Here is a 25,148-nt window from a genome sequence, read left to right as displayed (position 1 = left end):
TCACATCAGTCAAGCAAAATGAACTTTAATTACACTATATAAATTATCTGAATCTTGTTTCCTCCATTCTGGGAATTCATAATTATGGCAAGCAGGCAGGAGCCATTTTGTTTGTACTGCTATTATTGTTACAAGACAAGCCTTGTATCATCTCAGAATCTTGTTTGTGCACCAGAATGGGGGGCCTGATGTCCATCCCCATGCCCTGGCTACACAATTAAATGGTGAAGAGAACAGTGGGAATGTGGGGAGAGCAGCAATTTCTAGGAAGTGCTGAATGTAAAGTGAAAGTAATTGTCAATACAATATTTGATTGACAGATGAGATGTTTAAATGAGCTTACAACAACTATGAATGCTTTAATAAAAAATAGAAATTGGATTTCATGTTTAATTTGAAAATGACTTTTATTATACAGCTTTTTGTGTCTGGATGACAGGTCCACTTTAAGTAAAAGTCCATCCATGGCTTTTCTGAAATACATAAATAGTTTGCATTTTAAATAATATATATAAATCATTACCTCTGCCCTCTTTGTAATTGATGGTATGGAGGTAAACACTCTCTATAGTTGTGGAGACTTCCTATAGTACAAATGAAACAAAGATTTTAAACCTTTGTTGTAGAATTTGCTTTTCAAAAGTGCATTTCTAATAAGAAGCTGTTAGTGCTTATCTAGTATGTGTTTATTACATCATGTTCTCAGTTAGAGAGGAAAGTCTAGACAGAGCTGGACCTCAGTATAATGTTCATAAATCTTTCACTTATCAAGCAAGAGAAAATGTACTCTTAAAGGGAAATGCATTGTGCTTCAATAAGCAATCAGTTAATAAGTTGATTTTCATGATACTGTTTACTTGCTGTCTGTTAAAAAAGAGGATGCAGGGACCATACAACACCTTTTTCTATCATATTGTTTCAATAACTATTTTCTTCATTTTGTATAGTAACCATAAGGAATTGCTACTTCTGTAAGCCCAACATTCTTACTATTCTAGCAAATATAGAAATAGTTATAAAGATGTTGTTTGTCTATAGTCTCAATAACATTAATTTTTGTTGAGTTTCAAAAATTATACTCCAAAGAGTTCTATTCAAATTTGAAAATCAATATTTTTATTAAATACAAAATTTAATGAACATCATTAATGCCTACTTTTTTAAATTTTGTATTTAATAAAAATATTGATTTTTAACTTTGAATAGAACTCTTTGGAGTATAATTTTTGAAACTTGATATTTGGGTCCTTGTGGACTGGGGGCTATATTCCAAGAGACTCTGGCCCTTGAGACTGGCTTTATAGATTGCAGCTCTTGAGCGGTATTACTTTGGAAAAATGTTAACTATTTTGTAATAAAATATTTTAGTAATATTTAGTAATTACATGGATGTTGGAGAACTGCCATGATCAAAAACTCAATGGTTTTTGATATGCTAGCAATATCCCATTTCAGTGTTTAGTAATCTATAGGAAATAATGCATCCCTATTGTAAAAGGATATTGGAAATCACCTCTAAGCTCCAAATTCCTCTAACTTCCTGTAGTTTCAATAATTTCAGCTGGAATGAAAAAAGCAATAGGTAGTTAGAAAGAAAAGAAAAAAGTCTATAGCCATTTTAATGGTATTAGTCTGTTTGACCCACATGTCATTTGAATAGATATCATGCAAGCATGGTCAGACTGGGCCGGAAGGCAACAGTAAAAAATGGTTGGCCGTAGCCCTCATAGGTCCTGCTGATCCCGGACAATTGCCCTCCTTCCTTCCCTGCTGCGAGATATCTTGTGTGCCCCTTGCAGGTCCTTTTGCATGGAGTTCTGTGCACTCATCATTCCTGTACCTCTACTGTAAGCCAAACCCCATGCCCACTCTTGTATGCTACAGAAAAAGGGAATGTGGCTAGTTTGCAGAAGCAACACTGAGCAGGCTTATAGAAGCAGGATTTTTGCTTGTTGTAGATAAGTTTAAGGTTGCTTTGATGATGTATTACAGACATAGCCAGGTCAGGTCCTGCAGTGTGGAAAAGTCATGTCTCCCTGCCCTTACCTGGTGACTACAGCTCCACAATCTATGGCAGCCCCTGTTTTGCTCATTGAAAAAGATGGTTACAGAGGCACATCTGTGCTTCTGCTACATGCAGTAAGTTTTCATTCATTGTCACCTCAGCGCCTTACTGACCTGATGCTGCTTTTCCAGTAAGTTTCTGTAACTGGAGGGTATTATACATAAAATTGTCTCGGTGCCATCCTGCTATAAGTTCTGGGGCTTTTATACATGAATTGGCTACTGTGCCATCCTGCTATGAGTTCTAGCAGTATTTATACATGAAATTGCCACTGTGCCATCTTGTTATGAGTTCTGGGGATATGTATACATGAAACTGCCACTGTGTCATGCTGCTGGGTTATGTATACCTGAAATTGGTACTGTGTCATCCTGCTATGAATTTTGGGGGTATATATACATGAAACTGCCACTGTGCCTCCCTCTTCCCCCACTGGCTAAAATCAGCATGTCCCATTAGGAGAGATAGAGCGAAAGGAGGTATACAATAGGGCGTTGGGGGGCAGCAGTGGGGGTGAGGGTGGTGGGACCAAAACCCCCAGTTCGATACTGCATACAAGATTAGCAAGTGTATGACCATCTTAAGTACATTTGGTGGTTAGTCTGTTTTTTTAAATACAAGGCTTGACATCTTAGATGAGTAATATTTTCTTAAGCTTATTTTGCCTTTTTTCTCTGTAACATGCCATGCAACTTTTTTATTGATAGAGTTTTGTTTACATACTATCACAGTTAAGTTATTCAAAATAGGGATTGTAGATCTTTATTTTGTACCACTTTGTGTAATTTTTAAGTCTTGGAATCTCACCTCATCAAAATTGCTTGCCAAATAACACACTGTCATTGAAGTCATGTCTCATTACTTGGGCTACACATCACACTCTCATCTGGCTTTGGGTTATCTTATAATAAACATACGAGGAGACCGATGGGAGGTTATAAGGACCCTGTGGACAGTCAGCCAGTGAGAATATATGTAAATTTTTAGTTTTTAATATCTTCATTAGACATATACAGGACTCCCCCAAGTGACATATCACATATGTACAGTGTATGTAAACATTTAGAGGCCTAGTTATCAAAGGTCAGATTTTAGTGGTTTTTGAAACCACGACGAAACTCACTTTTTCTAAAACTACTAATGACATTTATTAAAAGATCCGAATAAAAAATGTATGAACAGAAAATAACACTGAACAATTCGTTAAAAATTACTATTACTTCCAAAACCTCTAAAAATTTTACATTTTGAGACAATTTTTAGTGAATAAAAATGCAAAAACCTCTAAGAGTCCAAACTGATTTAAAACAGTCCAATAGGATCAGCACAGCTCCCATTGAATTCTATAGGACCTCAACAACTTTTACCTGGTGAAGTTTTAAGTTAAAGGTTTGCATGGTTTTTACACTTAATCAATATTAGATTTTTAGAGCTTTTTTTAAAAAAAAAAAATAGGAAAACCACACGTTTTTAGAGATTAGTGGAAAAAAACTAAATTTGTTTTTTAGTGAATGGGCCCCATTGTGTATGTAAACCATAGGAGGCAATCATTGGGTGTAATATGGTGTTGAGTAATGTTGCGAAACGGTGACAATTCACAAAATGTAATGTGTATCAAAATAATTTTTGACGCGAGCAAAATTTTTTTTTTGTGGTAGATTTCTTGTCGGCGAATTTTCAACGCAGTTTCACAAAAACATTCGCTACCAGCAAAATGCCGAATTTATTCACCCATCACTATTAAAATGTAATACAGTAGGTTTGCGATCTGCAGAATAGCTGTGATTGGTTGCTTGTGCATTGCAGAAAAATGCATTGTGTTAGCAGAATCTTTTAGGCAACACACCAAAGTTGTGAAAAAAACAAAAAGTCCACAAAAGGTTTGAATTATCAGTTGGGCAATAAACTTTCCATTGTTTCACATTTTGTCACTTTTTGAATGACCACTTGTATAAATAATTACCACTGTCATTGCACTTATTTTCTTTATTTACATTGACATGATTACAGTGGGGGGAATTAACAATTTTTCTATTACTCCTTACTATTAAATGGTATGGTCACTTCAGAGGCATAGAGGGCCTGTGCACAAATTGTGGACCTGAGAATTTCAGCAAATACTTTTTAATTTTTTCACTGATGATCTTTATTCTTAAAAAATTGGAGTATTACAAACAAAATGGTTTTAGTGTCATTTGTTTTGCAAAATATTCCTATGTAAACACATTTTAATTTCTTAAAGGTTTAGCAGCACTGTAGATGTCTTCATTTTCAGCTGAGTGGATCACATTATCTTGTCATACTTGGGTGCATAGAGAACAGAGTTTCTCTCTGTTCCAAGGTTTTAAATAGTTTGCACAACATTTTTTCTGCATGAATTAATAAATAAGTAGCCTGTTAAAAGAATTTGGCAAAATATCAGTATTTTTTTCATTATAGTTAGATCTTAACTTTTACCTATGAATATGCTTGTTTTACTGTTTTTAGCCATTTCTGAACCTGAAATACTCACTACTTAGTCTTGTGAAACGTTATTTTTGTATAATAGATGCATGCAGTGCTGGGGCCAGCCCGGCCGGTCGCATCATCCCCCCAACCACATCACTTCTGCCTACCCCTTGTCTATACTTGAATTATTAAAATGTAAAAACTCACTCACAATTTTTATAATTATATTTATCAATGAGTTAAGTGAGAACTCACCATTTGATAAATATGGTTCTAAAAATATAAAAAAAATAGAACAAGGCTGAGTTTTTATTTAAACTGTAAACTCAAATTTTGATAAATCTGCCCCCAAGGCTTATTCATCCTGTAACGTATGGTATCCCAAAACTCATGCTCCTACCTATAACAACTGCCTTTCACTTTGAGAGGAGCCCTCTGCTACTCAGATCCCGCCAGATCCCACCAGGTCTTAAAGTGGAATAAAATTAACAGTATATTTATAAATCTCTTACTCTTAAATGTTATTTGAATCTATTCAACAAGTCCAAGTCCAAAAAATTATATTTACCACGGTATTTATTTAATCCACTAAAATGTAAAGGGATCCTGTTATGAGAAAACAAAAAGCATCATTTAATAGTGCTCCTTCAGCAGTATCCTGCATTGAAAATTGTTTTCAAAAAAGCAAACAGGTTTTTTTTATTAAAATAATTAGATATTTAATTTTGAAATTAAATGTGGGACTAGTCTTGTTCTGATAAATGTCACTCTTTACTGTTGTGCTGCAATCACCCTGTCACTTTCCCTCTGAACAGCCTATCAACAGAACAATGCAGAAGTAGCCAGATAACACAGGGGTCCCCAACCTTTTTTACTCGGTGAGCCACAATTAAATTTAAAAAGTTGGGGAACAACATAAGCATGAAAAAGTCCATGGGGATGTCAAATAAGGGCTATTATTGGCTGTTTGTTGCCCCTATATGGACTGGTAGCCCACAGGAGGCTCTGTTTGGCAGTACACCTGGTTTTCATGCAAAAAAAAAACTTGCCTCAAGGAATTCAAAAGAAAAAGAACCTGCTTTGAGGCCACTGGGAGCAACATTCTAGGGGTTGGTGAGTAACATGTTACTCGCGAGGTACTGGCAATAGATTATCTCAAAGTTGTTCCATTGTGAAGGTTTGGCTCTTTCTGAAAGCACAGGTTCAAGTACAACAAACTGAGATGGCTGCCTATATACAGTACCATTACTACTCCTAAAAAAATACACTGTTTCAAGAACAACATTTAAATGGTAGAATGAATTACCTGTAATGTCATTAGTGTAAAACATTAAAGTCATAACAACAATCCTTTAAAAATGTTATGTTATTTGACACCACTTCAGACATACAATAGCGTAACCCATACAAGGAAGAGAATAAATTGCATTGCATGATGAATCATTTTTTACATGCCTTTTTTAAAAAATACTAAATTTGGTTACAAAGATTCTTGAATATTGGTTGATTTTATGAATCAATGTTTGGCAATGAGTCAGTGCTATTCAGAAATGGTTACCAGATAATTACAATATCATTATCATTAAATGCTGTCAATTACATCCTTCTAGCTGTATTTTTTAGATGTGCCCCTGACTTTGCATTATTATAATCATACATTTCAGGCAGAAACCAAAATATTATTTTGGGGAGAAATTAGTTTGTTTCAGTATAAAATGTGTATTTGCCAATTTCTGCTATTTATTAATGTGATAGACTTTTTGTATTAAAAAGCATTTAATGTATTTGTCTATAAAAAAAATCCAATCATATACATATTAATCACCACCAAACTGATTTATCTATACTTTAACTATCAATAAGCTAGAAATAAACAGATTTTGCAGCCTTAGTGGAAGAATGCATTGGCAGCATTTCCATTACCAATGGAAAGAGTATATCTCTCTCTGTATTTGGGGTTTTTAGTGTGCAAAATTATAATTTTGGTTCACAATGGCATTAAAAAACATGTGTGGTCCAAACACAACTCATTTACTTCTTTGCAGATTAATTTTTTTCTACCACAGTCTTCCATTTTGCACATTTCATTTCTTGTACAAAAAATGGCTTGACTTGTCTTCATACATAAAATTATCAGTGCCTTTACTTTGGCCAATGTCATTTTTATAGTTTCCTAATTCTAAATATATCAATAGAAAAAAATGTTTAAAATTTCAATGAAAAGATTTGGCTGCAGAAGTCAATGAGAGTTCTATTTTCCTCCAAAATATCCATGCTATTTTATATTTCATGTTTTTTTAAAATGCCAAATGTGTTAATTTAACTTGAAAATTAAAATTTTATGACGATCAAGTTTTTCTTACATACTGTTTCTGATTTAAAGTTTCTTTGTAAATATGCTAGCAAGAGAACAAATGATTGTGAAAAACTTGAGATTCAAGGGTTTTTGCGATTGCATTGCAGAAAAAAAACATTTGAAATCTCGTATGTAAGCCTCCTTGTATTATACTTTATAACTTTATATATTTATTTCATTTTTTAAAAGTTTTGTTATTTTATCCCTCTTCATAACATAAAAAATATATTTTAATTTGAATGTTACTTTTAATAACCTTTTAAATTGACTTGTTTGCTTGCATTTTAAGTTGATGCTTTACAGGGTTTTCTTTAGCGAATGCCATTGGTATTTTTTTGTTCTATTCTTGTGTAAATGGCCAGTTAACAATGTTCTTTTGCTTTTACAGTAGCATTATAAAAAGTATCTTGATTAGAATGCTTTTTACACAGCTCTAATGACTACATTTTACATTTACATTCTATTAACCAATCATGAAACAGGTTATGTTGCCATTAGATTTGAAGATACATAATATTTTTGTTGGCTCTAAACTCTACAAATATTAAATACTCCATCATCATGTTAATTGTTTTCATGTTTCCATATTCTGCTTTTAACTTCTTTATTAGATGGTTTTCAATGCATTATCTAAAATATGTGCAATTTAAAACAGAACAGCATTTTAATTTTTTTCTGTTTTTGTGTGTATTGTACAATCTAATTGCTGACTGTTGAAAGTTAAAGGAAACTTTATTTATGCCTTTCTTTGTCTCTTCAAAGCTGTAAAATTATAATTCATAGTGTACAGACATCATATCTAAACTATGTTCATTTTCACCTGTCTTCTATTTATAAAACAGATATGACTATACTGCACACATAAACAAAGCCTCTTTTAAAAGAAATCAGTATACCTTATATTTAAACTGACTTGACAAGCATATTACATATACTGTAATGGTTCAACTTAAACTGTCAAATGCATCTCACTGGTTAAGGACACCACCTACTGTAATCCTAACAAATGATTTTTCTTTTAGACATGTTACCATTGTCCCAGTGCACTAGAAACTGTGTTTCTAAGTCTGTATTACTGGTGTTGATTCATATTGGCTATAGTCAAACTGTTTGCATTTATCTTATACATGTTTTTGTTTGTTTTCCTAACTAGCAAAAAAGTCCATAGATTATAAATCTAGAGGATTTAAATTGTTTCCAGGGAAAGACATCAGCAGCAAGTTTTCTATCTGTGAGTCGAATAATTTTTGTTATCTTTTGTGGTCCTATGTTGGCTTCTGTTTTGTCTACGTTTGCTCTTGTTCAAGGGAGATTATTTTTGATTTGCAGGCTGCTTTAATACAAATAAAAATGTGTTGGAATAAAAATATGTAAACATTTTCATATATTGCCCTGCTAAACGTGATGTTTAATCATTTGCAGAAAGAAACTTCACCATATTGAATTTGTAAAAAATGTATACTGGCCCACAAATCCTCAGACTAAGCTAGAAAACAAATCTAAGGGACATTTGAAAAAGTAAATGCATACAGGTACATAATGAAACTGGCAGAACTGGGAAACTAATTTCAGCCACTACTCTGAATTTTGCATTCTACACAATTGCTATTGTTGGGGACCAGTGTGATACAACTGTAACCTTTGCTCAAAAATGGGTAGCTTTCTTTATTCCCAAGATGGCATGAATAATAAATAATACTCGTGTACACCTACTTCTAATATCCCACACCGCCATGTCTTTAGAGTCTACCTAAACACCATCATAGTATTTTTACTGAATTATAGATGCATAGTTCTGGATGCCTAGTTGGTCAAAGAGACATAACAGAGTGTTTTGCATGTCTCCACCCATAGTAAAAAAACAAAAGGGGGATTGAGGGTGCACTCCAAGGCTAAGTTAAAATGTATTTAAATACAATGGAAGTGCTACTGATTTGGCCAATTAATCAATGCACATTCCCTGGTCCCCTGTCTCATAAGTATTTCAGTATGTATACAAGTGCCTGTGTTTACAAATACAGGAGTTTTTAGTTACAAAGTTATGATCATAAAATTGATAAGCCACTATATACCATGTCAAGGTAAACCCCATACGGTGGTCCCCTCCGGTCATAGTATAAAAAGGCTTGTACCTCTCTGCAAAGTTACATTACTTGTGATAAGTGTCTCCTGAACCTTGGTTTCAGTTTGAGGGCTAAATCCTCCCCATTAAAGTCTATGGGTGTCTTTTTGTTGTACCAACTTTTTGTAGCAGAATACATTTGAGTCTATAGATGACTTTTTTCGATGTCAACATTTTTGTTACAACAACTTTTTTGTAGCAGAATATATTATGAGTGACTTTATTTCTCACTCCAATCGCAAGTCAATGGGCGTTTTTTTATGTTTTTTCTCATTGCAATTGCATTGTCAATGGCTATTTTTTCTCATTCTAAATGCATTTAAGTTAATGGGTGTTTTTTCTCAAGTTTTTACTACTCCAATTGCATTAAAGCAGGTTTGTGAAAAAATACACCAATGGTGAATTGCGAATTTAAAATCGATGCATGGCGAAAAATTCACTCACCACTACTTTTTACCTGAGTATAAGGACAAAATGTAGTTCAAATTGTTTTTCATGCACGAAGCTTGTTTGCAAAGCTTGCCTCCTTTAAAATGGTGAAACTCATTATAATTTTTACATTTTAGGTATCTGCATGCATATGGCCACATATGGAAAATTTGTGTGGGGAAAAATATAGTTTAACTTTTTCTTACATAAATTTTTTTCCCCAAATAATAGGAAATCGTGGAAAAAATATTTTTTCCCCTGTGGGAAAAAGGTCAAGATTTTAGTATTGCTCATTCATATTACCCACTTACAGTATAACTTATAACAGGAGCATATTTACTAAAACTCAAATTTATCTAATGTTTATTAAACCAAGCTTGACCAAATCCCCATCCACAATTTTATCTTTTTTATCAATATAATAACTTTTAAATTTGGGTAGGAAAAAACTCGATAAAATCAAGTGAAAACCTGAATTGTTCAAATGTTTGGGATTTGATAACCAAATTGCTCTATTTTTTTGGGTTATCGCCCAAAAACTCCAAGTTTTTACGATTATTGGATGAAATGCAGTGCAGATCACAATATCTTTAAATTGTAAAAGGGACATCTGCCATTGACTTCTACATGACCTCGGCAGGTTTCAGATGGCGAATTTTCAGACTTTTGCTACTTTGGGGTAAAAAATCTTAAAGAATTTGAGGATTTTTTTTTCTCTAAAAATATGACTATTGGCCAAAAAAAAAATTGAGGTTTAGTAAATAACCCCCTTAAAGTTGTTTATTGTATTCCAGATCCTCTGTTTGTGAAAGCCTATAAAATGTCTAATTTGCAAAGATTGATAAAACGAAGTTTAAGGAAAAGTATATTTCAGATGATGGTATTGGAAAAAAAAGTTTTTCACATCATAAAGATCTGAAATAGAGGTATAGTCTGAACAGCTTCTTAGATTTATAAATAGAAAAATAGAAAGGAAATAATAAAGTGGAGTATTCTTAAGAAGTGAACAAAACAGTTAATTGCCAGATCAACACAGAGGATTTCCATTATTAAGCATACCTGTAAGGCTACTCAATAAGCATTGCATTAGGCTTGGGGGCCACAAAATGGATTTTGTTGAATGAGGGCTACCTACAGTACCACTTCTTTTATGTAATATACTATTTAATACTCTAGATTTTTCCCCTGCCACATAGAATATCTGTCTGTAGGGATAGTGTAATTTAGTCACACAACCCCAATCCTCATGAGTAAGCCTGATAATAGGAAGGGGTTTATTTACTTAATTAGTTAACCCAGTGCACTACTGTGTGGAAATTATAACCACTAATTTCTTGGCATAGTATAGTAGAATTCTAGAGAGAAAACTACTTTTATTCCATGGGAACAGGACTTTCACTATTCCTAGTAAGCATATATCTGAGGTAAAGAAGTTGGGAAAGGCCAGGTTATGCTACTTGAATTAGGATACTTCCTTCCAGTTGATTTGTAATGGTGGGCATTTCCACGCCAGACCAAAAAAAAATTTAAGGAGAAAATAGCACCAGTCTGGGGGTTCTTCAAGTGAGCACTTCTGTGAAGATGGAAGAAGCCAGAAGCCGATCGCTCAGTGGTGTTCGCAGGAAGAACCCTGGGCCATTGCAGTTTTCTGCTGATAGGAGCACTGGCCTGGGGTGTGAGGTAAGTATATACAATCACTTGAGGGTGCCTAATGTTTGGCACCCACAAGTAAATAGGGCCTTTCCTTCTCCTTTAAGTGACACAATTAAACTTTATATGGCTAATGACAGTTTTCTAAAAACTTTAAAATCATTTCCATTTCCTTATGTCCAGGCCTGATTTCTCAGGTGAGTTTTTATGACTGTTGCTAAATTAAATTTCAGATTTAGCTGCATTATGTTGCATTTAAAAAATAGGGGTCCTTCTGTTAAGATAGGAGGCCAGGACCCACATTTGAAGGAAGGTAAGTTTCAACCTGCAGCCTCCAGGTGTTTTGAATTACAGCTTCTGGGATTCTCTCATCTTTCACCAATTTGTGGGACAAAGTAGATTACAGCTAAACAGAACCTGAAAGGTTGCAAGATAGAACTCCCTGATTCATTTTGTGAAATAATGCAAATTTTATCTAATTGTGTTTTCAGCACTGCTTTTCAAAGTATTTTTCACATGATGTATTTATGTGGGAAACCAAGACTATAATACATCAATCCATGTTTCTACTCAACTCAACCATATGTTTTGTTAGTCTCCCAAGACACATTTTACTCTGGCCTATTCCACCAGCTAAAGTTCTGATGATTAAAGTGGTAGGGCAATTATACAGTTTTCATACCAAAGGAGTCATTGATCATCTACTAGGATAAGTTCTCTGTAGCAGGATAAGGGGCGATGTTCTTTTTTTTTCTTAGGAAATGAGCCCCTGGAAATGCTATTATTTTTATACAGTGTGCTTACAAGACTTTTTTTAGTTCTAGCTTTAAGCCCCTTGATACTTGCATACTGGATTCTTTGTTGTCACTAAAAAAAAGAAATGCAATGTAGCCTTAGACCTGTTGTGCCACTGGAAAAAAATCCTTATACAGTAGTGAAACTATAGTGGAGATGTCCTCAGTTTAGTGAATACAAGATAACAGTGGGCAAACACATAAATTCATTAATGCATTTTTTCCTTGGTGAATTCATTTTTTCTGTAGTACATTAACTTTGCTGCAAAATGTTGAAGTTTACAACAAAATATTATCCTGCATATACAGCCATGGGATCCATTATCTGTAAGTCTGTTATCCAGATGCTCTGAATTACAGGAAGGCCATCTCCCATAGAGTCAATTTTAATCAAATAATTCATATTTCCTTTTCTCTGTATATATAATATAAAACAGTACCATGTACTTGAGGCCAACCAATCCTGTTGGGTTTATTTATTGTTTAAATAATTTTTTGTGACATGTGGAGACCTATTTATCAAAGGTCGGATTTTAGTGGTTTTAAAGCTTGTTGAAACCACAACTAATCTCTAAAAGCTCTAAAACTATGAATGTCATGAAATTTATTAAAAGATCAGAATAAAAAACTGTATGAACAGAAAATATTGTGTATATACAAATACCTGTAAAACCTCTAAAAAATTCCTAGCCAAAAAAAACCAAAAACTTCTAAAAGTTCAAATTAATTTAAAACAGTCTGCAAGGCACCAGAGTGGGTAACAAAGGGTGCCCAGGACTGTGGGGAGGTACTGGGAGCAGAGGGAACCCTGAGACTGGCTACATGGGGTGTAAGGATTGGTTGGTGGCACTAAGGGAGGAATGTTATAAAAAGGGGAAGCTGCTTACCATCCTTGTGACTTCACAGGTACCTGGAGCGATGTGCAGGCTGTGATTGTGTCTGGTCTCCCCTTCTTTTTATTTTTTGGTTTTGGTAAAGCAACAAGAGAGTTGTAGGTGCACAACACGCTCACCTTCCTCTTCCACATAGCAAAGGCCCTATCTGGGTAGGAGAGTCCAGTGTAATCCCATGTTCTGCTGGTACTAGTTTGGGAAGGCATTTACTGAGCCGTAAAATAGTTTACAGAAATATCCCTTATGTGGAAAACCCCAGGTCCCAAGCATTCTGTATAACAGGTCCCATACATACCTTGCGTGTTAGCCCTGTAGCTGACGTAACATCACCAAGTCACACAGTTGCTCATCTTATCAGATTTCTGTACCTCTATTACTCTCCATCAGCAGGATTAGCAATCAATTCTGACAGAACCCCATCTGTGCCATCTCTCATGCAGGTAATTCTTATAGACCCTGCTATTTATTATCACTCCAACAGCACAAATTTGCTTTGTTGGGATTACAATAACAGTAGAATAACTGTGCCATACACTTTAGTGACCTCAAGTCCTACAGCTGCTTTCTTTCTATCAGGCCCCTTGACCAGCATTGACACTCAAGAACCACAACTGTCCCTTTTTATTAGACTAGATCAGCAAGCCAGATAACTCTAAAATCATCATGCTGCAAATGATTCCACATTCCCACTTCTTCTCCTTTTAACCCATTGCAGACAAACTCCTACATTAAGTAACAAGCCCTTAGTGTTCTAACTATATTTGTGCATCCCCTATTTAGCAACATGAGGGACAATGTTTGCTTGTCATCTTCCTAATTATGTCCCTTTGTTTACTACATCCAAATCTCCTCTTTATCATGTAGGTGCTAGCATCAATAACTTTTTTGCATTAATATCATTTATACAGAGAAGGGGAACTCCACAAAAACATAACTTAAGCTTTTTGAAAAGCAAACATAATTTTAAGCAACTTTGCAATATACATCAATTAAAAAATATACAGACATTTCATAATTTTTAATGGTTTGGAACAGTTCCTTAAGCCTAGCCCCCTGCTCTCCTGCTGATCTGTCTGACTACTTTGCTAATCTGGCTACTGTTACTTTGTATCATATTTTGTATCATATTTATTCATATTTTTTGAAGAAACAGGTAACTGTGATGGATAAACACTGTATTAGGGTTTCTATTTTATCAAATTTTGGTTTGGAGTTCCCCTTCTCTTTAATGGGATCAACTTATCCAAAGTTGTCTTTATTTAACCAATGTACCTTTTAATTTCAGTTAATAAAATCGGTGGTGCAAAAATATGCCACAATTGTTGCATAAAAAAATATTCCACTGAAAATGCTATATGCAGTAACTGTATTTTCATTGGAGTTATGTGTTAGAGAATGCATGTGTTGTATTTTAGCCAATGAGAGAATCAGTGAGACATTTGTTAAGCATCTGGAATGTGCTATTAGTGTAGTAAGGGGAAAACCGTTCCTGTATGCATTAGCATATCCATAACGTGTACTGTGGTTGAACCTGAAATGTATACAGTAATCAAGGAGATTCATTTTTTTCTCAGTTTTTATATAATGGTGATCATAGTACAAGTACCTTGCTCCCACTGAGTCATTTTCCCACTTTACAGCATATAATCTTTCTTTCCAGTGCTTGAGTCATGCAGACAATAAAATAAAAACTTGCCATGACAATGATGTGGCACAGAGATTTCTGAAGCAATCTGTGGAAAATTTGTTATTGCAGATTCAATCCTAAACCTTTCACTTGGTAGAAAAAACAGGATTGTTTATAATATCACAATGGTTAAAAAAAAATCTAGCTCTGCAGATTTAGAGACGCATGTTTAATTACATACAAAATCTAACAGTGAGAGAGGTACAATGTTTCAATGATGTGTTCTGTATTGGGCATTAAGCTTTTACAATTCACACTGGGTAGTCAACAAGCAAATCCATTCAATGCTTGAGTGGTAACCAGCAATAAAAGAAAATATAAGTGTCTAAAACACACAGCTGTGCCATTTTATAAAAGGAATATATTCTAATGGAATGGTATTGTTGCACCGAATGTATCCACTGAGGGGATTAACACATTCCTTTTATTACAAGATACATGTTTACATTTCCATGGAACTTTCACTCATTTTTCGGCAAATTTTTACAATTCTTTTTGCAAAATTTTATGTTTTTTGGTTTACCGTGTCCCTGGTTATGGGCACAAGTCCTGGGATGAAAAATTGCACACACACAAAATACTATGCAGCTTTAATTACGGCAGCCGCACACAATGGTTTCTGAAAGCAAAGCATATTTTATACAGGTCCAAACGTCCTGCACTTAATCATTGCCTTTAGTAGGCATTGAGTTCAGGGCTCACTTGTAATCTCCATCATCTGGTGCTCCCTCTGTACAATAGTTTTGCCACTTTCTTACTTCCTCCTTCATAAATGATCCCTTTATTATGTATAAATTAATTAATTCAGTAATTGAATGGGTATATGTATTGGTTACATATTTTCCTTTTTTGTTTTATTTGCCTTTTTAGCACCCCTTCAAAAGATCTGTAGTTTTAGTTACCACTGCTACTGTCATATAACATATTGGTGATTAAAAGGTTTAAAGTACAGCCCAGCATAACACTTCAAGAAGCATTGACATTGCTTTCTAAACAATTTCAAAATCCAAAATGTCAAAACCCAATTTTCATGGTTCAACAATTTGTGAGGCCATTGGCTCCTAAAGGATTAGGAATTGAACAATTTGTGCTAGATTTTTTTTTTATAATCCACCTTCTTTAGGAGGAAAGGTCCTGGACAAGAATGGTTGAGAAAATGCTAGAAATCTGTTGGGGTTGACTGTTACGCCCATTTTATACTAGGAAGAGAATAAAGGCTGCTTGGCCTCAATGGGACCACTTAATGGAGGGTATGCTTGGACGAGAGGTCATTATTGGGGAACTCCATATAAGAAAACTGATTTTGCATATAACTCTGTAAGGGAGTAGGGCTCATGAATTAAATGTCATTAAATCAAGTCATGCTGTACATAATCCTAAAGTGGAATCTTGTTGAGCAGTCTGAGGCGAAGTCAAAATGAATTTATGGTAAGGAACATGGGTGTTAACAAACCACAGATGGGCATATGCAAGAAGGAGTAGGGGCATCAAATACCCTGTTAACCAACTATGGTTGCTAATTATGTCACTGGAAACCTGTGAAAATCCATGGGGTACCACAGACAGATACAACTACAGATACAACTACACAGTCAAGTCCAGTAGAGCTAGCACCTATGGGAACAAAACAACTGTTAACTGTTTACAGTCCTGTTAAGTTAAGGTGGACACATTGAAGGGAAGATTCTGTTCTAATGTTGACATTTTGTGCCAGTAAAGAAACAGTCAATTTGCTCAATAGACATTCATTGGAGTTCTTTATTTTCTGAAAAGAAGCAAAAACTGTAAAGGCTTAGATACATGTCACAATAATGTGCAAGGAATACATCCTTAAACCTATTACAAACTGACAGTGTTTTGACTGTCAGTTTGTTTAGGATTATCCCCATATAATGAAAAAATACATTACAGGCTTCCTTCAGATGAAGATGTAATTTGCCTTAATGTGATAAAATTAAGGGAAATTATGTCTTCACCACTGAGACATCCTAAGGAATCATAGGAACCAAGAAGCAATTAAAAAGTCATAATGCAGGGTACAGTGTATATAACTAAACAGATAATTATGGTACATACTGGGGAAATGAGCACTAATAAAGAGGGAAGTGCTGTATTTTAAAGGGGCTAATTAAACGCAATTCAACAACTTCTCTCTACTAGGACATTAATAAACACATTTATAACATGCCACACAGTACTTTTGCAATCAATATACTGTAGAAATAATGTACATTTACAGAAACCAGCACTATATCTTCAACAAGTGCATGTCAATACTAAAAGACCTTACTGTAATTCCAGTATCTAATAGTATGTAAAAAGTGGCTTATGTATCTTCTTTATGGTGAGTGCATTGTATTTTTTCCCTATATACTTATGTGTGTACAGGTAAGAGATGCAATTTTTTCTTCCACAGCTAATAACAGAAGAACAGTTTATTTGGAGGTCATATTGTAACTACAGAGTGTTTCAGATATCTGTTTCAATAACATCTTGGACATATGGGTCCATATGCACCCAGCTGAGCACTAAACATGCAGCAGATGCAGGGAGTGTTCATGGTATTACAGTTAGAGGGTTGAACACATGGAGGAACAGCACAAATGTTTAAAACTGGAACATGTGTCTGTGTCCCTTTGGCACAGGTTATTGCACTGTACAATGTCTACATACTATGCACCCTTAAGTTTAACGCCTGCGGCTGCCTCATGATCAACATTTGGTGAAATGCAGTTGGGCATAACATCTCCCATATGTTCAACTCATTTTGAAAAGAGTGTGTAATAGAATGTGCACACAATACACTGCCTATCATACTTTGCTTACACCATTAGAAAAACATAAACTCTTGGCATACTGTATGATACAGATGGAATGATGTCAATTGCTATTCATGGTTTTTAAGCGGACGCTCCATTCATACAATAAGTTGTTACTTCCAAGATGAGTTTATCAGATTTATGTTGTATTGCATGTATTTAGTATATTTCTGTAAGAGATTTTACCTTATATTATAAATAGACATTGTTGTTAAAGGTGTCTATTAATAGGGTTGCAGATTCTGAGAGGCATCACTATGTGAAGAATATGTATTTCTTTCTGCACTTTGATAAAGCACTGGATTCCGTTCTTACAATGCAGCACAAAGCTTTTATGTCCTGCTGGAATAAAGAGCTTGTTTGGAAATTAAAAAGAAACAAAACTAAACTATTTAAAAAACAAAAAGCAAAGAAATGTAGGGTGAATATTAATGTACAGTATACAGTAGAAACAAATCAGAAATAAAATATAAAGTCTCCAGCTGAATAGAAAAAAATAATGTAATCAAAAGTAGTTGTTTCTACAGTATAATTAAATTCATGTTGCAGAAAAAAATATGTTATTCTTTATAAGAACACAAAAAGTTATACATATTTCCCCCATAAAAATTTTTTTGTAACTTTCAATCTTTATTGAGGAAAATGTATTTTGCATACAAAACCATCAACTGAAGATGCACAGTCATATGTTTTATATAGTTATTTATATATTCATTCACTTCTATGCATGAATCTGTGTATAATGTTTCTTTCTAGAGAACCACAAAGTGGCAAACATTTACAGAATTTCACATCATACAATATGGGATTAATACTCAGTACTGGTTAAGTTTATAAATATAACTTAAGTTTATAACCCCTACATACCTTCAATTGACTTATTACTGTACTGTCCTGTACTACTTTATTAGAATTGCTTATTTTTGAGAAGGAGAAGCAAATTAGGTCTGTCTGCTAGAAGAAGCAAGATGTGATGAGGAATAACATACACCCACTAACCCTCTGTAGAAGGTGTCTACATATTACATATTTTACACTACTCTTGCAGTCAGCTCTGAGTAGGCTTCGAACAGTGTGGGTATGTTGGGTGAATGCTGGGTATTCCCCACCCAGAAATATAAGTCTTAAACATTAACTGTGAACAGCTGTAGTAGGAGCAGCTATAATGGGAAATTATTCTTAAAACAGTGATAAAAATGGTTACCTACAAATTTAAATAAAACCATTTGTTTTCCTATGATGTGCAATAAAACAGTAAACAAAGTAAAATATGTCACACTTTTTTTTCCTGCATATATTTTCTTGGACTCTGCTGATGGAACATATTAAACTGCTGTCACAAAAACAACAATAATAATGTTTTTTTTTTTCTCATATTGTTTATGTGTAAAGAAAAAAGTAGCTCAAATATAGCTTAAATATATCAGATTGTTGGCAGTTATTATTCCCCATACTTAGTACTAGGATGGCAGTTTTTCAGTTTTACTTTCTTCCTGTCTCATGTACCCTCAGTAGATTACTATACTATGAACTGTACAAGGAAAGTAATGAAAAAGGACATTTTCTTAGGCTTGTAAATGTCTTGAAATATGCTTGTAAATGACTTGAAATATGACCAACTTGTGTTCTGACATACATATTGTGTACTGAAAAATGGTATCAAATATTCTCTAGTTCTTGGAAACATACATAAAAAACTATGTTCTCCACTCTAAGATTTATTTATTTACATGCCAACAATTGAAATGCATGCAAAAATTCTGGAGAGATGTTCAAAAGCCTAGCATCATAATTTTAAGATATATTTGGTAGATTCATTTTAGCATTTCAGATTCAGCTTTGCATCTCATACTACAATGCAAGGCTACTTGCACTAAATCTATATGCAGCTGATAGAAAGAGGGGCATATTTAGTAAAGCGCAAAAGTCAAGTCAATATTTTAAATATTTCCAAACATGGAAATTCCCACATCACCAATTTACTAAAGAAGAGTATGCCTATATATATATATATATATATATATATATATATATATATATATATATATATATATATATATATATATATATATATATAGTAATAACTATTGTCTCCATGAGGTCTCTGATCACATGCTGGTTATACTAAACAGATTATGCTGAAGATGCACAAGATTCCAGGTTATTTAACCCCAGAAAGATCTTTGTACAAGTCATTCTGATTTTGTAAAACCTACCTAATGATTTTTTTAACAGCAAAAGCCAAAAACTACTTCTCACTACTAATACTTCTTGATCTCATGGCTGCATTTAGATCATCCTCTCCTCCTGAAATCCCTCCATTCATTGATCATCAAGACACGGCCATTTCCTGGTTCTCTTCTTACCTCACTAATCTCTCCTACAATGGAGTATCATCTTCTTCCCTACCTCTTTCCGTTTGGGTTCCTTAAGGCTCTGTTGTGGGCCCCTTATTATTTTCTCTCTATACTTTCTCCCTCAACAAGCTATTCAACTCAATTACACCTCTATGCTGATGATACTCAGATCAATCTCTCCTCTCCTGATCTCAGCCTAGAGCTTTTAACTCGGGTCTCCACCTGCCTGTCTGCTATCTCTATGTGAATGTCACAACGCTACTTTAAATTGAACCTCTCTAAAACAGAAATGGTTCTCTTTCCCCCAACTAACACTCATAACATCCTAGAAGTATCTATCAAAGTTAATAATTCCACTTTCACCCCATCTCTACAGGCCCAGTGCCTTGGGGTTATCCTAGATTCTGCCCTCTCCTTCAATCCTCATATACAGTCATCTTTTAAATCATGCCACTTACACCTAAGGAACATGTCCAAAATACGATCATTTATCACCCAAGATGCTGCCAAAATTTGTATTCACTCTCTCATCATATCACGTCTAGACTACTGTAACTCTCTATTAAATGGAATTTCCTGCCAGAGACTGTCAACTCTTGCACCTTTCAGAGTAAAATTCAATCTAGTGACCCTGATATTCCAAGCACTTCATAGCTCTGCCCCACCCGAAACCTTGGAGTCATCTTTAGATACTCACCCAAATGCTTACTTTGCTTACTCTACTGACCTCTCTCAACTTTCTCTCTCATTACCTTCTCACATGCTCCCATTCAAGACATGTATGGGCTGCACCCCTCCTCTGAAATTTTCTCCCACTGTCTGTCTGACTTTCTCCCAACCTTTCTGTTTTCAAAAGATCTCTTAAAACACATTTCTTAAGAGAAGCTTCCCTCATTCTTTTTAGCTACTGTACCAAATGCAATACCATATGCTACATCTCTCATCTGCATATTTCTGATCTTGCCAACTTCCAAACCTTGTGTTTTATTCCCTTCCCCTTTAGATTGTAAGCTATTTTACACAGGGCCTTCCTCACATTTTGTACCGGTACTGGTCATTATGTATGTAACTCTGTGTGTTCTATGTATGTAATTCATGTGATTTCTTTGTATAAACACAATTATTTTACAGCACAATATGTTGGTTCTCTAAAAATGCATGTTAATATTATTAATAATAATATTAAAAACTGTTTCATTATTGCATTAAAATTTATTGGCATTCAGTGACAAACTGGGAACTCCAAGGCTCTAGTGAAGAATCAGATATCAAGGGCTCGCCAGCTAGATCCCTAAAATCTTAACTTTTTACTGAGAAAAATCCTGTTATGCCCATGTATGAGAAGTTACTTGTTCACATTTTACTAATTAGTATAGCCCAGGAAGCACTTTTTTTCTCACTAGGTGCCAATCCACTGAAGTCTATGCGAAATATTTTATACATAGAGATATCACAACAACCAGAGTGGCTACTTTCAAAAATACACATTCAGGGCTAATTCTGTGTGGACAGGTGTACTTCTCTGTGTGTTCTACTTGGTACATTATTGCTAGTACAGAGTGTAAGAGCAATATAGTGAATGCATATAGACTGCAGAGGATAGCACAGACAGGGGCATTGTGCTGGTGGAATCTCGCTATACCACTGCTGTTTACAGCTCAGACTATATGGTTGTTTGAGGAATCTATTATCTCTTGCTCTTCAATTTACACTGTGAACATTCTTTCTTCAAAACTGCCCTTGCCAGCTCTACATCAATGATAGCCTTCCTGGATACCCCAGCTTATCTGTGGCAACAAATGTGGCCTCAGTCATTTCACTGACCTCATCACAGACTCCCAACAAGCCAGTCTGACACTGTTGGAATTGATTTCTCAAGTGTAGACATCCATTCATTTATGTTAAATCTTACCATTGCTCTATACACGGTATGTCGGCCTTGATAAGATTTGTCTGATCTATTTACTTTCTATCTTTTACAGTAAATGAGGGAGGAATTAAACAAGCATCAAATATGTGTCCAGACCCGGGGGAACCTGAGAATGGAAAAAGAATAGGCTCTGATTTTAGGTAAAGACTTCACATTTGGTCCTGATTAATTTGGCTGGTTTGTATATGTATTATGTACCACCAGGAACAGGAACATTACATACTTAATTCAGAAGAATACATTAGTAAAATTACCCTATTTCTCCTTTTGTTCATTGCTACATTCTTGCTAATTTACAGACCTATTTCCACTAGAAATGCATTTCTTATTTATTTTTTGTTTCTGTAAACAAAAAGTCAGATTTTATAAAAAAAATCAAGATTTCTTTGGATTTCGGGTATTTTGAGCTAAGTAAATAACTAAACAAATATACTTTTAAAAAAGATATATAGTTATTTATTTATATGCGTATTTTATTAGTGAAATTGCTTTTCTGCAAAGCTGTTATATGAGCCACCATGGATCTGCTTTCTGAACACTCTTTTTTTGCATTTCTCTTTTCTTCCTTCTTTTTCTATTGCTATAGCCTTGGAGCCACAGTTCTGTTTTCTTGTGATGAAGACTATGTTCTTCAAGGTGAGAAAAGTATCAACTGCCAAAGGATTGCTGATGTCTTTGCAGCATGGAGTGACCACAGACCAGTATGTAAAGGTAAGGAGTATAAAAGCAAACTGGAGGTAAAGGATGACCAAGCGATTACCTTCTTTTGTGTTATTTGTAATAGAATGCATAATACTCTGTTCTATCAAAAAGTGTGATTTCTGTCTGAGCATTTTGTATCCTGCTATATTGAGTTATGTTATTAGATTTGTTCTCAGCTGCTGAATTGGTCAGAAATTCCACTTATTTCTGTATGGTTAATAAAACCCACATGGCATAGGCAAAAACATACCAAAATAATATCATTCTTTACATAATCCTAAAACTCAGTTTAGGAGTTTCTACAACAAGCAATTTTAATGCCCCCAGCCCACGTATATGTACAACATACCGTAAATAAGTTATAAATAAGCAACTATCTTCCTGTTATGATAAAATGATGTGTTTGTGTAGAGTTGAATGAATAAACTATGCATTATGTTATATATTTAATTGCCACTTATTTCATTGCCTCCTGGTTAAATATATCTTTTTTTTAAACACATCATTACCCAGTGACTGTGGAACTTATTGATTTATTTAGACAAAATTCAGCAATACTGTACTGATCATGTTTCAAACTCGCTTTTTTCATATACCATGCGAAATCTCCCAAATTAGATGTGGCTTAATGGAAATGCAGTTGGGGCAGATTTATCAAGGGTCAAATAGTAAACTCAAATTCAAATTAAATTTTCGAGTTTCAAAATTTGCAAATTTGAATTTTAATCTCCCTATTCTAATGTAAATTCGAATGTAAGATGTATCACAACTTGGCCATGGAAACAGTCCTAATTAGAATATTTGCCACCTAAAACTGCCGAGATCATGTACAATTCAGTGGCAGAGGTCCGTTGAGCCATTTAGAGATGTTAATAGCCTTCCTGACATTTGAGGGTTTTTTTTGTGAGAAAAACTATTTGTACAAATGGAATACAAATGGAATACGATTCAAATTTTCAGGTCGGAACCATTTGATCGAATATTAAACATTCAATTTTTTTTCTTAAATAACCTCCCAGTCAAATTGTGAGTATATTTGAATTAAAAAAATGAAATTTGACCTTTGATAAATGGGCCTCTTAAAGTGCAATGGTGAATTTTCCATTATACTTCACTGTCAGAGTAGTGTTCACACATCCACCTCACTATTTGAACCTAAAATGAGTTTTTGGGTGAAAATTCTGAAAAAAAGATTGTGAAAATCAGATTTTTTTCCTGCAAGGCAAATTTTCGGGAAAATGTAATAATAAATAAGCGTAAAAAATCCGAGCGGATTTGATCTGAGTTTGTAGCAGAAAATATTGAGATAAATTCGGACTTTGATAAATAACCCCTTATATGTATGAGTATGACAATATCATTTGAATGGTTTGGTTTTGGGTAAAAATGCTAAATGAAAGTTAATAATATGCTAAGAATGTGTTTAAAGAACTTCTTACCAAACTATGCTAAATTTTAGAACCATTACAATTACAAAATTCCATCAACGTTAGTTGCACAAGCAGTTTGTTAATGTGTTCAGGTAATATCGTGGGTAGTACAGATGGTATGCAGTGCTTACCTAGAGAATGACATAGCCTTGCACAGATAAAGCATATCATGAAACACAATGCAAATAGATACAGACTTTTGGAAAAATACAAATAGACAGATGGCATTGAAATGCCAGTTTCCTCTGTAATATATGTTCTATTTTATTTTTTTATTTGAGGTCTTTGCTTTGATACACTTTGCTTTATTTCCCCCAATAAATGGTATTTTTTGTTAAAATTACAGGAAAAAATATTTATGAATAGGAATTTGGCAAAGGCTTATAAATATATATTACACAAGTTATGGAATAAAAGTAACCCAGTTTTTTTGTAACTGCATCAACCCACCTTTGTGTAACACATCAGCTATTGTTTTTTTGTGAACCAACTTTTGACATCTTTGAAACCTGAAAACTCTGTTACTAAGGGAATATTGGCTGTTTTATACTGGGTTCAGGGGATAAAATAACTTTAATCACCAAGCAAAGTTTCTGAGTGCAAATGCATCGCTAGGAATGCTGGCCAGGGAATGTAGACATCATTATATCTATATAATATAGTTGATGTATCCTTATCTGTGTCATGAGTTAAGGGTTTAGGGAAGGAGTTTATGAAACAATTGGCAATTCTGACATAAAATATCCTAAATACATTGACATTCTTTGCTGAAGATTATATGACTCACTTTCAGGAATAGCTATGGATGTCACAAGGGTTGACAATTCCACAAGGAGTGATGCACTGTATAAATTCCTTAACCCTAAATCTGTTACATTTCATGTGTTTACAACCTGGCTAGTACCAATTAGTGCTACTGTGTGTCTTATTAACACTTGAGAGGTCATTTACCAACAGCCTTTGCACTCTGAAATAGAGTGTAGAGAACTGTGGCAAGTATTTTGCACTTTGCACACTGCCTTCTTGTTTTAAAACTGACTAGCTATGGGGGTTGCAGTTTCATATGTAAAAATATGAGCTGAAAAGACTAAAACACTTAAGTAGTGCTTGTATAGTTATTTTAGTTTGATCTTTATTGGTGCCATTGGTCTCTGCATGCCACATTTAAAAAGTGTCTACTTTTTTCAGCATCAAATTATGTTTTGCATGGTATATCATTGCTTTTATGACAATGACAAATACACTATTATTATATAGTTATATAACAAACTCTAGTAAACATACCAAGTGTGAAAAAGAGTTTAGCACTAATATTCTGACGTTATTGTCATTATTACTGAGTTTCATACAATAACCAAAACGTAAAAAAAATATATTTAATAAAACAATACATACAGGTTATTTATTAATTTTGTAAATAGAAATGTTTGAGAATGAAACATATGCTTTTCCAGATGGTAATAGCA

At 34.2% G+C, this 25,148-nt stretch overlaps 1 protein-coding gene across 1 annotated transcript in view; it reads left to right on the top strand.

The window, feature by feature from the left end:
• Positions 1–25,148, top strand: part of LOC108718600 (CUB and sushi domain-containing protein 3) — a 696,593-nt gene that overhangs the window by 332,895 nt on the left and 338,550 nt on the right. The window contains exons 8-10 of the mRNA XM_041566615.1: positions 8,023–8,100; positions 21,603–21,690; positions 22,137–22,261. Coding sequence (XP_041422549.1) covers positions 8,023–8,100; positions 21,603–21,690; positions 22,137–22,261 — 291 coding nt within the window. The remainder of the gene's footprint in view (positions 1–8,022; positions 8,101–21,602; positions 21,691–22,136; positions 22,262–25,148) is intronic.

Source organism: Xenopus laevis, chromosome 6L, assembly GCF_017654675.1.
Source record: "Xenopus laevis strain J_2021 chromosome 6L, Xenopus_laevis_v10.1, whole genome shotgun sequence".
Lineage (NCBI taxonomy): Eukaryota > Metazoa > Chordata > Amphibia > Anura > Pipidae > Xenopus > Xenopus laevis.
The sequence above is the reverse complement of the archived record's forward strand: the minus strand, read 5'-3'. Positions and strand labels throughout refer to the sequence as shown.